The sequence below is a fragment of the Halyomorpha halys genome, unplaced genomic scaffold (assembly GCF_000696795.3).
Source record: "Halyomorpha halys isolate HHAL.00 unplaced genomic scaffold, Hhal_1.1 Scaffold397.1, whole genome shotgun sequence".
Classification (NCBI taxonomy): domain Eukaryota; kingdom Metazoa; phylum Arthropoda; class Insecta; order Hemiptera; family Pentatomidae; genus Halyomorpha; species Halyomorpha halys.
In genome coordinates this window covers 191,388-208,614 of record NW_027115275.1, presented here as the reverse complement: position 1 = coordinate 208,614, position 17,227 = coordinate 191,388, and the positions used below count along the sequence as shown (strand labels likewise).

At 29.9% G+C, this 17,227-nt stretch overlaps 2 protein-coding genes and 1 long non-coding RNA gene across 8 annotated transcripts in view; 2 read left to right on the top strand and 1 right to left on the bottom strand.

The window, feature by feature from the left end:
• The window catches only part of LOC106682227 (glutathione synthetase), a 21,433-nt gene extending 15,178 nt beyond the window's left edge, over positions 1-6,255 (top strand). For 5 of the 6 annotated variants that reach the window (XM_014422961.3, XM_014422962.3, XM_067052362.1 and 2 more), the window contains 4 exons: positions 261-368; positions 2,140-2,263; positions 3,749-3,890; positions 5,789-6,255. In XM_014422961.3, the coding sequence (XP_014278447.1) occupies positions 261-368; positions 2,140-2,263; positions 3,749-3,890; positions 5,789-5,912 (498 nt within the window). In that variant the 3' untranslated portion in view covers positions 5,913-6,255. Of the gene's footprint in view, positions 1-260; positions 369-2,139; positions 2,264-3,564; positions 3,647-3,748; positions 3,891-5,788 lie in introns of those variants that run through there. The other variant, XR_010844799.1, reaches the window with a different exon arrangement.
• Positions 5,972-9,792, bottom strand: LOC136797005 (uncharacterized). Its single transcript, XR_010844800.1, has 2 exons — positions 9,432-9,792; positions 5,972-6,949 (listed from the first exon to the last, which is right to left on the bottom strand). It is a non-coding gene; the product is annotated as an uncharacterized lncRNA (long non-coding RNA).
• Positions 9,793-9,895: 103 nt separating this feature from the next.
• Positions 9,896-17,227, top strand: part of LOC106682226 (lanC-like protein 2) — a 22,349-nt gene continuing 15,017 nt past the window's right edge. Inside the window, exons 1-6 of the mRNA XM_067052363.1 lie at positions 9,896-10,047; positions 10,131-10,228; positions 10,821-11,000; positions 12,908-13,074; positions 14,599-14,731; positions 14,811-14,954. Coding sequence (XP_066908464.1) covers positions 10,157-10,228; positions 10,821-11,000; positions 12,908-13,074; positions 14,599-14,731; positions 14,811-14,954 — 696 coding nt within the window. The 5' untranslated portion in view covers positions 9,896-10,047; positions 10,131-10,156. The remainder of the gene's footprint in view (positions 10,048-10,130; positions 10,229-10,820; positions 11,001-12,907; positions 13,075-14,598; positions 14,732-14,810; positions 14,955-17,227) is intronic.

Below are 17,227 nucleotides of genomic sequence, written 5' to 3'. Positions count from 1 at the left end.
TATATATATAGTTTTTATATAATGCCTCATTCTAACCATTTTAATGGCCTAAAAAAGCCAAGTAATTCCATAAATTGATTAGCTGATTGATGTTCTATTAAATATATTATTTTCTTGTTTAGGGATCAAAGGTCTAATTTCCAATGATGTCCAGTCTATATTCTAAAAGAAGGGATTCAATCATGTTATATGCTTTCTAACTTCTCATCTGAGTCCACTTTGATTACAGAGATCTTTTAATATATTGTAAATTTTTGTAGGTTCAGCAGGTGTTATGTTACCCAGGGATCTTAGAGAAATATATTTCAGACAAAGAGGAAGCCAACATGATCCGTGATTTGTTCGTTGATATTTATCCTCTTGATGAAGTAAGTTAGAGATATTATGATTCCTTTTTTTTTCTCTCATAAAATTCTTATCTACGAGGGTGGTCTGAAAAGTTTCCGATCTGACAAAAATACAAGACATTTTTCTGAAATAATTTTTTTATTTTTCAACATAGTCTCCTTGTAACTCTACAAACTTCTCCCAGCGATGCTCTCAACTTGTCCAAAAAGTACTCGGTGTTTTTCTCTGCGAAAGAATTGTTCATGAAGGTGATTGCCTCTTCCTTTGACAAAAATCTTTGTCCTCCAAGCGCAAAATTTTTAGATGAGGGAACAAAAAGAAGTCGCTTGGGGCTAGATCTGGTGAGTAAGGTGGCTGGTCAAACTGTTCAAACTGTAATTTGTGAATTTTCGCCATGACAACCGCTGAGGTGTGAGATGTTGCATTGTCTTGGTAAAACAGGATTTTCTTTTTCTGTAAATTCTTCCTTCAACTTGTCAAGTAATGATGCTTAGTATGCTCCTGTAATGGTTTTTCCTTTTTGAAGATAGTCGATTAAAAAAATTCTATGACTATCCTAAAAAACAGTCGCCATCACTTTCCCAGCTGAGAAAACAGTTTTTGGAGCCAGTTCCCCCTTTGCAGTCCACTGTTTGGGCTGTATTTTTGTTTTAGGCTTATAATGGTGTATCCAAGTTTCATCTACAGTAATTAATCGGTGCCAAAACTCAGATTTATTGTGCGTAAACTGCGCCAACAGAGCATTGGAAATGTTCATTTGAACATATTTTTGGTCTAATGTGAGCAAATGCGGCACCCAGCTTGCAGACAGCTTTCTCATATCTTTACAGAGATAGGAGCATCACTGGGAGAAGTGTAAAGTTACAAGAAGACTATGTTGAAAAATAAAAAAAAAATTCAGAAAAAATGTCTTGCATTTTTGTTAGGTCAGAAACTTTTCAGATCACCCTCGTATTATCTAGTTGTACAAAGCCTTTTGAAAGAGTATAGTATCATCATATATATTACTAGCATAAGCTTCAAAACCTATTTTGTACTAAATATAAGCTCTTGGAGTACTTAGATGCCATTAATGAGGTATTGGACTTTAGTGGCATATATAGAGTTTCATGTATAGGTAAGTGAAAGTAAAGATAAATAAATATTACTTCTTGAAAGAAAGAACAAGTCTTGTCGCTTCCTTCCCCTCCCCCTTATTTTTTATCCCTGATACCTATGTACTAAATTGGAAGTCAAGCAAAGAATTTAATAAAAAAAAGCCACATCTAACAGAGCCTGATCAATATTTTGAAATTTTACAATATAATATGTTATGTACCATTATAACCACTTTTTACATTGAGACTGATTTGTTACTACTTTTCAAAATAAGATACCCTTTATTATTAAATACTTATATTTACTTTTTTTCCACATTATGTTACCATTTGGTTAACATATCATGCAAAATATTTGCTTAGGTCTATATGCTGTATGAAAATCAGAACTTGCACTTTTATATGCAGTTTAAGTTTTTTTTATATGTACCATATTCATTTTTGCCCTATCAATACGGCAGTAGACTATTCAATGCAGAGAACCTCTTTATTTACTATTGTTGAGTTTTATATTTTTTAAAGAAGTTTACTTTCAATTTAGTTTTAGTTAATTTGGTAGTTTTGGCTTTATTTTCATTTATGTTCTTTAAAACCTAAAGATTTTAACTTATTTTATTAAAAAATAAAATAGTATAGAAATGGCAAGCTGATAACTATATTTCTGTTCCTTATAATTTATTTTTATTTTTCCTAGAGCCCAGAAGGAGAAGAGGGTTATAAATTAGCGATGAATCAGTTCAATCGCTTCGTTCTGAAGCCGCAGAGGGAAGGCGGTGGAAATAATATCTATGGAGATGACATTCCTAAACATTTAAAGAGTTAGTTTAATTATTTATTTATTTGCTTTTTATTTTAAGTTATAGTAACTATTGATAAAAATTGTATCTATTTATTTCTAAATATCATTTATTAGATTTGATACTTACTAAATCTTTTTGGAATGTTTCTTTTAATAATTATTTATTTATTTTTATACAATCAAAACTCCCTATTCACAGTTCCGTTTTCAATATTCGAGGATCAAAAAATTGTGATCACTCCTTGTATTCACGGCTGAAAATTTCTTTATTCGTGGATCCAAAACTTACCGTGTATTGTATTTTTAGAAGAATATATATTTATTTTCCAGTTACTTTTCAAAACATGTATCACAGCATACATAAAGAAATAAGTCTTATGCAGCTTGGTTGAAAGTTCTTTGAAGAAATGCTGCTAGATTACATAAGCCTTTATGGTTTCTGATAAAAGGCATCTATACAGAATTGGTAGCAATTATTTTGTTTTATTGCTTCAACTTGTCGATCGTTACAATAATTTTGAGTGAATAGCATGTGTTTCTTCTGCTTTGTGTGTGATCTATAATTTCGAATAAAAGTAATGGAAAATCAGTTCCTCCATGTAATCAGTTGTGTTACTTGAAAAAAAAAGTTTGATCATTTACGTCTTGATGTGTCATTTTAAAAAAAGGTATTCACAAAAAATATTACTAATTTTACTATTACCTAAGCGTGATATTAATTATAATATTCTTTTAAAAAATCTCATTAAGTTGCTGTTACTATAGTAGGGTGTTTCAGAGTTATTGTCCTAACAAAAAATATGAATTAAGGATCTCAAAATAAGAAACTAAGTTCCAATATGTAGGTATGTTCGTTAATGATTTGTTTAAGAGAAATTCATATCTAAAGATTTTTATTGTTATGAATTATTTGGATCATAATAAATAAATTAATATGTGTTGCAACTACTTTATCAATGGAATGTTAATACTAATATATACATATATCAAATGTTGTTCTAAGTACTTTGAGCATTAAGAAAGGCTTGGCATCTTTCTTACACAGCAACAGTGGGCGAACGGCATTGAATATGTTATTGTCACTCTCTCTGGTTTTGATCCCACTGGATTATTGGTTTAGGTGGCATTGAACAAAAAGTCTACGCAAACCTGGGCAGTGACCTTAATTGTTTATGAGGAAGGATGATTAATTTCATTAATGAAGTAATTGGAACACATATTAATTTGTTTGTTATAACACCAAAAATTCATAATGATGGAAATCTTCAGATGTTAATATATATTCATCGAAACATTAATAAACCTATCTTTTTTTTTTAGCAAAGTTTTTACTATTTTTGTTTCTCTTTTGACCCTGACCATCTTCTTCATCACTTTTAGAATCGGTATCTTGTGTCGTAAGGTCAGTCTATGCTAATTAGATTATTATAAAAGGGAAAATTATATTTAAGATTTATCTGTTAAATATTAATTATCTCTAAAAAAATTGTCCAATTTTAAACAGGTATTTCCCGTAAAGATGCTGCAGCTTTCATTCTGATGGGCTTAATAGAACCAGTACCCACCAGAAATATTTTAGTCAAGCAAGGCTATGTTGGCAAAGGTGATGTCGTCTCTGAGCTGGGAATATATGGTATCATCATTGGGTAAGTCACAATATTTTTCTTCATCGATCTTAAATTTTCATTTCTGTATTTAGAAAAAAACATTGACCAATTTTTGGTTAACTGGCCTTTTTATGAAATATATAATAAGGGGATTTATTGCAATAGTAACAAATGTTGATTCCGAGTTTTCTAGGGAAATGCACGTTTAAAGGTTCCCTGAGTCCAAATTGATTAGTCAAGTACAAAAAATGGTCTCAGTGTGTATATGAACATTTCAGCTTAAAAAAAAGTATCATGTAACTGAAATGATGGATTTGGATACAATTGAAACTCTTTTAAAAGAAAAATTAATAGTTATATTCTGTTTCTGTATAATTGTAGTTTTCTTTTTAATTTTCATATATTAGTAATGGGTTGTAATTTGTATATGTAGACCAAAAAAAGTTGTTTAGTGTTCCATAAATAAAAAAAAATTGTAATGGTTTTTTCTTTTTTTTTTTTTTCATGGAATGGCCTTAAGACTACCGAATTTCACTTTCTTTCATATCTCTTCTCTCCTTCTTTCTTTCATCTCACCTCTTCCTCATTCTTTGTGATTGTTCCTTCTTTCCACTAGACACCCCTCTCCTCCACAAGGACCTTAATTTCTTTTAGTCTTCTCCCATAGTCATCCCTATCGAAACAGTCTTGGTCTGTTATTTCCAGCCTCTCAGTTTCTCTCCCTCATCAGTTTGATGTCCTCTAATTTTATAGAATATTTCTAATTATAAACATGTTGAATGAATACTTTAAGATTTCTCTATTTAATCTCTTTGGGTGCATCCTCATCATATGTCTGTAGAACCTTAATCTTCTTATTCTTTTGTCCATTTCCAAATCATTTACCTCTTTATATATTTCCTTATTAGGTCTCAACCTATAGCCTTCCTGTGTCTTCTTTTTTCTTATAATGGTTTTTTGAATATGAACAAAAAATTAATAATAATTTTCATTACAGTAAAATTACTATTATTCTTCTATTCTGAGACAAAATATCTGCATTCTGAAGACATTTAACTGTAGAACAGAACTTTTAACAGCCCAAACTCCCATGAAAATATAATTATATATAATATGAAATATTATAGAATAACTATAAACCTACATATTCAAGTGGAGGATGGTGAACATTGACGTCACTAGGAGCCGTGATGGTATTGGGACCATTTTGGCTTGAACTTACATTGTTCAAATTTATGTCCTCTATAGCTCCTAAAATACAATTTATAGGGAAAATTATTCAAATTATAAATTGGAGTTTTAAAATCTATTGAAAAATAAAAAATGTGTTTTACCAAGTTGAAGGCAAATTTTCAGAAATAAAAGTAGTAATGCAGATGTATAATTACCTTTGGGAAGTCAAAATTTTTAGAAAAATTAACATCTAATGTATGAGAGAATTATTATGGTTATATATCTATATCTAATATATCTAACTAATGAAGAATGACTAAGAACACAAAAATAATTTATTTAAATTTATTAATAAATATTTTACATTTCATTGGTCATTGATTTTTTCTTATAAAATAAACTTATTATATTTGATATGATTAAAAAAAGGAATATTTGTTCTTATATAAATTACGTACAATAATTGAAGAAAAACCCTGGTATGGTGCATGCATCACTTACCACCTTACTACTTATGTAGATATTAATTTCTACTCTAAGAAGGGTGATAAGTAAAGGTTTTATGGTGTGCTCCATATTTTAAAAGCAAATTAATGGATAAATTTAACATTTTATATTATTTATTGTTAAAATTATAAATTTTTAGTTTAAATATATTATTTTAACAATCTTTCTCATTTATCTGGCAGAAGTATATATTTTAAAAGTTAGTTAAGATTAAAAACTATATTGGAATATTTATCAGTATTTTTGTTAATTTTAAGGGATGACAACAGAATTTATCTGAATGAAGAAGCTGGTCATATGCTGCGTTCGAAGCTTGTGAGCTCACGAGAAGGTGGAGTTGCTGCAGGCGATGGGTTACTCGACAGTCCTTATGTTTTATAACAGTTTTAAGAAATGTGTGTCATTGATGAATTTTATGTTAGAGGGAAGTTTTTGATGCATTTAAATAATATTCTGTAATTTTTTATTTTATTGTTGTTTTTTATTACTGAATTAGTTTAGAAATAATCTAACTTAACTCAGATTATATGGAGTTTTCAAGAAGGTGTCATGTTACCAAATGATTTTAACAACAGAAAAAAACAAATAACCAATTTTATAACCTGTACTAATATTCAGAGACGAGCGCACAGTTATGACTAATTTTAGCCAGTAATACCTGTTTCAGAGGAAAAATACTGTTATTTGTTAATCAGAATTGTAATAAATGAAATATAAATTTTTATTGCGCCTACTTAAATCATTTCCATCCATTTTCATGCCAACTTTAATTTATTCTATCCAAATTTAAATTATAAAATATCTATTAGATGAAATTACCTACATTATTCATTCATTAGGAAAATTTTATGAAGACTTTAATTTCAGAATTTCGGGCTGAGAAAATTAATTACATTAAATTAATACCGAGATTGCAGTGGCCGATCATGTGGAAGCAGTGCTGTGCTACATTAAACTTTGTTTCAGCCTGTGAGGAATTTTTTTAGTGGTGATCAGAATAAATTCTGACCATCGCATTCAGACTAGTTTTGGTAGGTAACCTACCTACTTTAAATCTAATAAAAATTGACAACCTAAAATGTATTAATTTTTTGTGAATATATAATTTAAAGAAATAAATTGGTCAAAATTATATTTTTGAATTCATTTGATATCATTTCAACACTTGATATAAACGTCTGATGGTTTCTTAAACTCGAGAATTCAACGGTTTTCAATTATCATAACGTGAAGAGTAAACACCAAAGATCCACCTTGAGAATAACCTTAGGTAAGATGCAGTTACTTTGTTACAGGCTTGATGGAAAGAGTATAATGCTAGGGGATAATCTATCATGTCAAGTGAAGCCAAAAAGATGGTCTTATTAGGCTTCAAAGGCATGTTGGGGCTGGAGTGGGGAACATCCGGGATGCCATACCTGCAAGTCATAGATGGAAAGTTAATCAAACTTCGTATTCAGTTTATTACTGTTATTCATATTTTCATGAATACTGGTAATTCTTAGTCACTTTTTGTCATAAACATTTTTATTTTTATCCTTTTAAGAAGCCTTAATGACAGTCTTGTGAGTGGACAGACCAGATATTTATTATCTGCTATTCACAGATGAAATAAGTAATTAATTTAATAAACTCTTGTGTAATTATTTCAGGTTTTTTTTATTGATGCATAAAAAAATTTTCTCGGCATACTTCCGCCTATTATTTTCACTTACCTATATATGTAATATATAGTAAGGAAAGTATTACTATCATGAATAATTTTTGAATTTGAGTTTTCAACAGAAATACACGTTTTCAGGTCCTCTGAGTCCCAATAACCAAGTCTCACAAAATGGTCTGTGAACTTACGTGCCTGTCTGTGTGTATGTGAATAGACTAACTCAAAAACTAAAATGTGGAACTGAAATTGTATGTTTAAAGAGGTATATGCCTGGGGCGTTACTGTGACTTTTTCAGTATAATCAGCTGGCTGAAAGTGCCACTTATATAATCGATTTTGATTAAACTTGGTAAATCTATGTACTTATCCATGCATGTAATGTATGTAAATCTATGTAATCCATTAAACTGCTTGTAATATCAGATAGGTCTTATCTTCATTGAAATAGTTTGACAGGGCTTAAACGAGGAATTTCCAAAATGGCTTCCACTTTAACTTTAATTTTGTTTGTTTGAAATAATTAATCACCTCACATATTTGTATATAATTACAATATTATTGTATTGTAATACAATATAATATGTGATTACCCATTTTTGGAACATGAGTACTTGTAAACTATGAAAGGATTTAATTAACAACTTTAGGAGACAAGAGAAAAAATATTTTTTATAGGTTCAAAAGGCATATCTGGATATATAACTAATAATATAAATGTATTATATCCTGTTGGAAAGCCTAGGATTTTAGAGAAAAATAATTTACTAGTAAAATCAAAGAAGGTAATAGAGAATAACGAAAAACACATAAAGGAAAAGTTCAATTCAAATAGGAATTTTACAGTAAACTGGAGGAGCGAACTGCACTGTGTGTTCTTCTGTTTCACCAGTCTGATAACTGTTTGCTTGTCACCATGGTCATTAAATAATTAGTTTTAATTTAACTTAACCAATTTATAATAAGCAGGATGACTAATTCTATAAAGTCATTCTAGTATTTTTAATATCGATTCTATAACAGTTCAGCCAGGATTAATTCAACTCGAAGTAGGGTGGTGGTTAATATAAGTTGTTTGATGCAAGCACTGAACTTAATTTTTTTATTTCATTTAACCTGTATTAGAACCTTTCAGTAACAGGATTACCCCATAAAATCAATCTTAATATTTTCAATATTCATTCTATAACAATTTAGCATTCAATAAATGGTTAAGAGCAGACTATAAATTTTGGCAAACTGTTATCTTTTTACATTTCTGCCATACTTTTCCATAAGAAAAATGTTAACATATTGACATGAGAAATTTTATTATTAGTACTTTCTGAAAAATGTTAAATTGGAGCTAGTGTTCACTCAGACAAATGAAAGGCTCTTTTGGAAAATTAGTGTTGGAAAGCATTGCCACAGTGAATAGTATAGAAATACCTGTTCTGAACTGAGTGAAGATTAATTTCAACTCAAAGTTGGGCCTAAAAAATTGTGTGATCCCTGTTCAACATCAAAGTTTTTCAAATAAAGGTAAGTTAAAAGTTAAAATCAACACCTGTTTGGTAATAAAGAATAAATAATAATAAGAAATAAAATAGAGGATAAATGTCAATGGTGAATAATTTTTTTTTATAAACAATTCTCACCATATCAGAATCAAATTTTTATTTTCAAGTATTAAACTTTAGATTTGAATGTTTGCCTTATAAGAAATTTATCTTTTATTAACTGTTCCGAAAAAATATTAATTGAAAAATTTTCCAATTGAATAAAAGTTTAGTTTATTAAATTTTATGTGCAATTCCTACTTTTTAGAATATGAATATATTTAGGGATCCTCACTATTCACACTGAAATGTGTCAGTTTGAAGAGAACAGAGAGAGACCTTAACAGGAATTTCTGGAGAAGGAATTAATGTATTTTCATTGTTGATAAACCACATTATTGGGAACAGCATTTACTACAACTTATAAATTAGTTCGGATTTGCGATTAAATGAACGGTTTTACAGATAGTTACATTAATGGTGAAAATCTTTATTTACGTTGACATAAATTGACACCCTGGGGGCCTGGCTCTACTATCTGTCTTATGATTAAAAAAAATTATAAATTGTAATAATTATTTCTTTTAATGTAAGAAGTAAGACATATTTCGAGGTCATAATTCTTCAGTAACGAACCTGTTAAACAAAATCTATTTAAAATAGCTTTATATTCCCAAAATATTTACGAATGCCATGCATCACCTTAGCAACCTTAGAAGAGGTGCCCGTTCGAATTTGTCCTGGGCAGATTCAAATTTATGTCATGGTGGATCTGGATCCATAGAATGTATCTCGACCTTTCCACTCCCGCTACATACTATGTATCTATAACACGTTGGTAATCTGTAAAATAACACATACTGTAAACGAGAAATGACCAAATAGGAGGTAAAAATCACATCTATTTGGGCGGATGCACTATCTCGGACAAACCGTACAATGAGTTCCGTTCATTGTACAATGAGTGCAGTTCTCAGTTTTGACAAAACAATTTCATCTCGTGGGCCTTAAGTGTAGAGTTAATGGTTCGAAGAGATAAGACAAGTAACTCAGAAGGTAACCGATTGTTTATCCATAGAGATATAAAATTTCCTCTTTACAGTATTGGTTTGTAAGGCGTTGTTCGTGAACTACTAAGAGAAATTGCTCAGTGTTCATAAATAAACAACTAACCCAACATGACAGCTTAACAAGACAAATGAAGATAGATTTTATGTCAACTTTTATTGATTTGATACAATATATTAATTATTTTTGAAATAGTTTCAACAAACACTCCTTTTGTTCCCTTTATATGCAAAGAGCAAATAGAATACTGGTAAAATATCACTTTTGAGCAAGATTTTTGTATTTTATTCCCACATTTTGTAGATAAATTGTTTGATTTTTATCATGTTGTAGAAAGAAAAAAATATATCCAATCCAACATGGACGGACATAGATACCTAAATCCATACTCTGATAAATGTCTTCAATTATTTCTTACTGAGGATGGAAATGTATGATTTTAATATAATTTATTATTTGATTTGTTTATAAGAACTAAGTTGTTGACATTCAATGTTGTCTTATCCATTGGTGTAGATATAACTTATTTGGTGATTTACTGTTGAGAATTAGTAAAACTAGAAAATGTTTTCATGTATTTTTCTATTTTCGAATAATATTATGGCCTATGATTTTATTATTAACATCATCTTTGTCTCCTATCTATGTTGTAACCCTTGTTATATAAAATTATCTAATTGTTATTTGTAATAATTTGAGCTTGTACACCATTTGTCAAGTTATAATGCTATTACTTAAAAATGAATAAAAAACCCAATATTTGCTTGAACAGCAAGGTAAGAACAGTCTTAGAAATTGTATAGTCATCTTCCAAACTTGAAACTAAAAGATTAAATAGTTGTTTCACTGAAGTGGTATATCAATTAACATTAGAGCAACATGTATGAGAGTTTTGTACAATAAAACAAATCCAAATTGTTGAGGTGCCATTTTTTTTTTTTTATGTTCTACTCTAGATAAATTTTATTACTTCCATGTGCAGGATCCTAAGATTTTATGACTAAGGTTACCTATTTTTTACAGCTACAGGAAGAACTTGTCTCAAAAATAAAAGAAATAAATGAAAATTTTGATAAAGAAATAAGAAGAACCTTGCCCATGTTCAAACCCACTGGAGATTTTTCAGTTTACACTGGCTACTGTGGGACAGCTCTGTTGTATCTTCTTAAATATAAAAAAACCAATGATAAATATTATTTAGATGTAAGTATATGATTTATCGGACAAACAGTATAAAAGTTGATATTTTTATTTCAACTTTTGATTTTTCATTAATTAGTTGAGTTGATATACAATAATGATATATTTTTATTATCTTAAATAATAACATCTAACAAAATAAATTTAATTGTGACATATCTAAGTGAAAAAATATGTTGGGCTACAAAAAATTGTGGCAGTCTTGTTTTGGGCAGATAGAAGTGAAACTTCTGGAAATGAAGTAATATATTGAGGTTTATTAATAATTATATTGCTTTCCCTCTCATAGCTTAAAGATGAAAATATTAGTTCCCGAATAATAATGCATTAATAATTATTGCATGGAATATTGTTTATATTTTAATAGGAGACAATGAGATAACCGGAGGTCACTCAATCAATCACTCAGTTGCTAAATCATCTAAGATTCTACTCTCCCATTAAAATACAACAATTTTCCTGCTACAATTGATCAGTATTATCCCCCCCCCAACATCATTTATGTTTCATCTTGCATCACAAAATTAATTTACTACTGTATAATTTTTTTTTCTTTAGTTGTAGAACGTTGGTAAAGAAATTTCACTTAAAAAACAACAATGAAAAAATTAGACATTAAATTCATATAGAATATTTGAACTAATGTACAATTGTTCTTGTTTTCTTTGTTTCTACTGAAACCAATGGATTATTTCTGTAAATAAATAATAAATATAATATGCTTATATCTATGTTAATAAGCAATTCATTCTATAAAATACTTATTGGTATTATGCCAGTTATAAACAACAAATTAAATATTATATTTTTAATCTTAACACTTGAGACTGGTTAATATTATTTAAATAAATAAAATTTTATCCATTTTTTATTTCATTTATAAGTTCGACAATTCGGCCATCCTCAAGGACATCTTAATACAATTTTAGAACTAAATCATTTTAAAAAACAACTCCCTGTAGGTTATACTGCCCAGGTCATTTATCAGTCCACAAATTACCCTAATTAGTCAATTTTTTAAAAAAATTAAATTAAAAATTATTTGTCACAGTCACCTTCTTTGTTAAAAATTATCAAAACAATATTTGTTATAATTTTTAACAAAGAAGGAACTTTGATAAATAATTGTTAATTTTAATTCAATGTGAAAATCGACTAATTTGGATAATATGTGAACTGATAAATGACCTGGGCAGAATGAAGAACATAAAATTGTTTTTAAATGATTTAGTTCCAAAATTGTATTAAGATGTCCTTGATGATGGCTGAATTGGCCGAAATGTCGGATTCATAATTTCATTTATTATGTTTCAAAAATGTTTTGGGACTAAAATGGATAAAATTTTATTTATTTAAACAAAAGTAAATATTCCATTTAGCTGATTGACCGTAAGGAAATTGGAAGGAAATGGTCTGGTTTGCAGTTAAAAACAAATTAAGAAAGTGTCTCCTATTTATTAATGGTCAATCCTTCGACACACTGAAGGTCTTCACCAGGGCTGTTGTGATTGGTGGAGCTGTACAAGAGGAATCTCACTAATCACAGCAGTAGAAGAACTATAGTGTGGATCTTAGCATTGGCCATTAATAAATAAATAGGTGACACTATTTCTTAATTTTTTTGTTTTTAACTGCAACCCTAATCATCTCCTTCCTTTTTTTAAATATAAAAAAGTAGTAAAAAGATAGCATTAAGAAGAAATTAATTGATATAAAACAATCCTTCTTTTCTAAAAACTTTATGTTATAAGAATATGAATTCATATTTACGGAAAGTCATAATGAAATTCATATTTGCTATAGAGTTTATAGTCTAGTTTAAGAAGGTATTTCGTTCTATCTTGTATTATGTATGATAATAAAAAAAAAAATTTTTTTTTGTGAATATCTCTTCAGTTTCCATTTTTCAGACGGCCTTAAAACTTGCTGATGATGCCGTTGATAATATTGATGCTGTTTCTCATATGAGAAGTAAGCGGCTTAGCTTTCTTAATGGCATCTCTGGTCCTCTGGCGTTGGCGATTGTTCTCCACAAGCTTAATGGTGAAGAGAAAAAGTCTGACCAATTGATAAAAAGGTTATTGCTTGCTAAACCAGTTACTAATCATAAATAAATATCAGAATATCTAGAGATATATTAGTGAATTTGCCAATTTTTCGGAATTGGTTTCAGTCTTCATTTGAGCTTTATTGTATTCAAATAGCAATTAATAATATCAACTAATGATTTAAAATTCTGTGAGAATCATCAATATCATCAATAAATGTCCATGGCTTATCTATAAAGTTCTTTCCATTTCTTAGAATAAAACAAGGGACGTGTTGGCCGTACGGGTTGGGGCACAGGTCCCAGTGTGCTCGGTTCCCACTTGGGGAAGTTAAAAATTCATTTTTTGGTGGTCCCGAAGAATGAATATTGACACTCCCACCTTGGTTAGTATGAGACGGCAACCTAGGTAACCGTCAGGGGTTGGTAAAAAGGACCACTAGGCCCACTTGCCGAACTTGTTCCTCCCACCAAATATCAGTACCATTACCAGTATAATAGAATAAAATAAAACGATACTGTAAAGATCATGTTAGATCAAATTAATCTTTTGACGATATAAGAAAAGCTTGATTCAGTTCAGCAAACCATTTTGGATCATATTCAGAAACTTGGGTTGGTGTGGAAATATTCAAGATGGGTGCCACATCATTGCATGCCACTTAAGTTCCAAATCTATGCTTGTATGGAATAAAATCAAACCCTTCTTGGACCAAATGATAATTGGGGACAGAACAGGAATTTCTTATGAAAATATCATAAGGAAAATAATATATTGTGAACCCAGAAAACCTTTTCCCTTCAGCTCGAACTGAAGTTGAGCCTATGTTAGGGAATGTCGTTTACATGGTGGCACATTCGAGGATAAATAAATTCTGATTTGTTGAAACTGAAATGAAATCTAAATTCAGAGAGGTACTGTCAGCAATTGGATAATTTAAAAACAGCACTCCAAGAAAGAAAGGTTGGCGATGTTCAATAGGAAGAACATGTTGCTGCTTCATGATAATGCTAGACCATATACTACTTTAGGAACTGGTCAGATATTCCCAGAACATAGCTAGAAAATTCTGTCATTTCCACCATACTCTAGGACCTAGTACCCTCCAATTGTCGGATTATTATCACTTGCTTCTGTCCACACAAAATTTTGTGCTTTGGAAAAAAACTAAAAAAAATCATTTATCAGGCAAGCACTGGTTCAGTCTTTCAGCTCTAGGAATAAGTTATTTTTTAAAAATGGAGTGTACAAATTGCCATCATGCTGGCAAGAAGTTATAAACAATGATGCCAATAATATTATTCAATAAAGTTTAATGAAGGTATGAAAAAATTATTATTTTGTTTTATTCTAAAAACAGATAGAACTTTATTAGAAATAAATCACAATTTTTTGGGGGGGAATAATAATATTGTGTCTTAATAATACTCTATCTGTTTGAATGTTTTGAGTCGGTTCCAATTTTTCATGTTTATTGAGGAAAACATGGTTATTCTGTATAAAAACCTCAGGATAATTTTAACAAACTTTTTTTTTTTAATTTATGCTTCAAGGTTGTTGGAACTAGATTTTGAGTCAGTGTCAAATCATGATGAAGTGTTGTATGGGCGGGCTGGTTATCTTTATAGCCTACTCTTTGTAGATAAATATTATGGACCTGTAATCCCTCTCAAATGTTTCCGAAAAGTAGGTATGATAAACTATTTAATTAAATGAAAATAAATGAGACTATATATATTATATTTGCACATTATTACACGATTAGGTGATATACAGCGTTATAAAGTCTGGATGGAAGAGATCTAAATACAGGAATCCTCAGAATGCAGTTCTTTCTTTTCAATGGCATAACAAAAACTACTTTGGGGCAGCTCATGGAGTTGCTGGCATTTTAAACATGCTATTACATGTGAGTATTTGTTCGTATACTACTATTTTTAAAGTAGATAATGTTTTCAGTGTAGTAACTAAACTGAAATAACTTAATAATGATGGGTTTATGCCTGGTATGATCCAGTAATGTTTTTACTAAAATTGAATTACTAGTTGTGCCTCTTAACATCTTTGATTTTTACACGTTTTTACAATAACTATTACCTATTGATTATGTAATTACCATGAGTGGGTTATTAATGTGGCAGTGCATGATGTCTGTGGAATATGAGGTAGTACTTAGGATAGTAGGCTATATATAGAACAATGCTATAATCTGATGTTGTGTGGACCTCAATAAGCCATATAAACTTATACCAGCTGCAACATAAACAAACCAGAACATCTCCTACCCTAGCAACATTTGTTTAATTGTAATATACACAATCAAGATATTATTACAATATCAAAAATAACAATTTCATTTAAACTAATAATTAGAAAACCATAAAAGAGAAAAATGATCATTAACGCACAAATATTACTGAATGTTGTTAAATTGGAACATATACTAGGCTTAAAAATAAATGTTTGCTGATTCTCAAAAATTCATAATTTTTAAGCCCCACCGAATAAAATGGTTTTCAATGTTCATCATAAAACCATGAAGTTACAATATAGAATCGGAAAGCATTTATTTCTGACAGAATTATTGAAATAATTGTGTTATGATGTTGTACTATTGTTCTAATTGCCATGAGCACTTTAATGTTCACTGCTATTTCTGTCCCAGAGGAACATTTTTTATATTCAAATACATCTCATGAGTATTGCAGCATTAAATATATATGAATATTAAATACATATGGTGTTGACAGGGGTTTTGGAGTATTTGAAATGGGAACAAAACAACTAGGGCTCCAAATTAATGAACAGAAGACTGTTAACATGCTAACTTCAATAAAACCGCGTGGAGGAGATAAATATGTCAAAATAGGAAACCAAACCCTGAAATCAGTCAAAACGTTTAAATATTTAGGTGTACTGATGACTGAAAATGATGAAATGGCAGAGAAACTGAAAGCAAGGATAGCCCTTGGGAATAGATGGCTACTTTGCCATGAGAAAAATTCTGAATTATAGAGCCCTGTCTCTGAGAAACAAAATATATGTATGAAAAAGCCTTATGATCTGTCATCATGTATGGTTCTGAGACCAGGGTGTTGTCAAAGGTGTCAGAAGCCAAATAGCTGGTATGAGAGAGACTTGATTTACACAGAATCAGTGGCCCAGTAAGTGAAGATGGACAATGGAGAATTCACTCTAACAAGGAATTTTGTGAGATTTATATGAATCCAGGTTTGATATGAATTGTAAGATGGAGCCAAATCAGATAGATAGTTCATTTAGCACATATGCTCAGAGAATCAGTCCGGAAATGTTTACTCGCAGACTGACCTGGTGGAAGATGTGATAGGGGAAGTCCACTAGGGGAAGTGAGATGGCTGGATGGAGTGGAAGAAACATTGAAAAAGATGGTAGATGCCCGGGGCAGGAGAAAGTGGAGGAAAATTCAAGATAGGCCCAGGTTCTTAGCAACAATAAATAAATGATTAAATCTCAATTTCATTTTTATACATCTCTCTTTTTATTGTGTTAGAATAAACTGTACGATATTTCAAAATGTGTCCCCGAAAAAAAATATTGTCATGGACAAATGAAACCTCAAAATAAAAACAGACATTTTTATGACATATGGGAATCAGAAATGTGTGGCAATCCTGACGTTCTAAACATGACGGCCATCATATTGACTCTTACTCCTTTCACACATTTTGGCTGGAAAATTATTTTGTATTATACAAAAATTATTTCAACTAATTTTTTATTGTATTAGATCAGCCTTTAAGATATTTCTAAATACGTACCAGATAAAAAAAAAAAAAAAATTCATTGACTAAGGAAACCTCAAACCAAAAACAGAAATTTAGGTGACTTCCAGATTTGTTTTAGGGCATCATGATGGGTACCAAAATTACAAATTGAAATTTTATTTTTTGAGATGAATATTTTGTTGAAAATTGGGACTTGAGAATGGCCCATTCTTTGAAAATCATCCAGTTGCTTCTCCCAGAATTCATTTCAAGAGTTAAGGTTTCAGGTGGCCACTGTTAGTGCAGTTACCCTACCTATTGTTTTGATTGTATTCCTATAATTTATGTTATCTACCATTTTGTTTTTGTATATAATTTCAAACTTACAAAATAAATAATGAACTTTATTTAAAAATATTATATATATATTTATAAT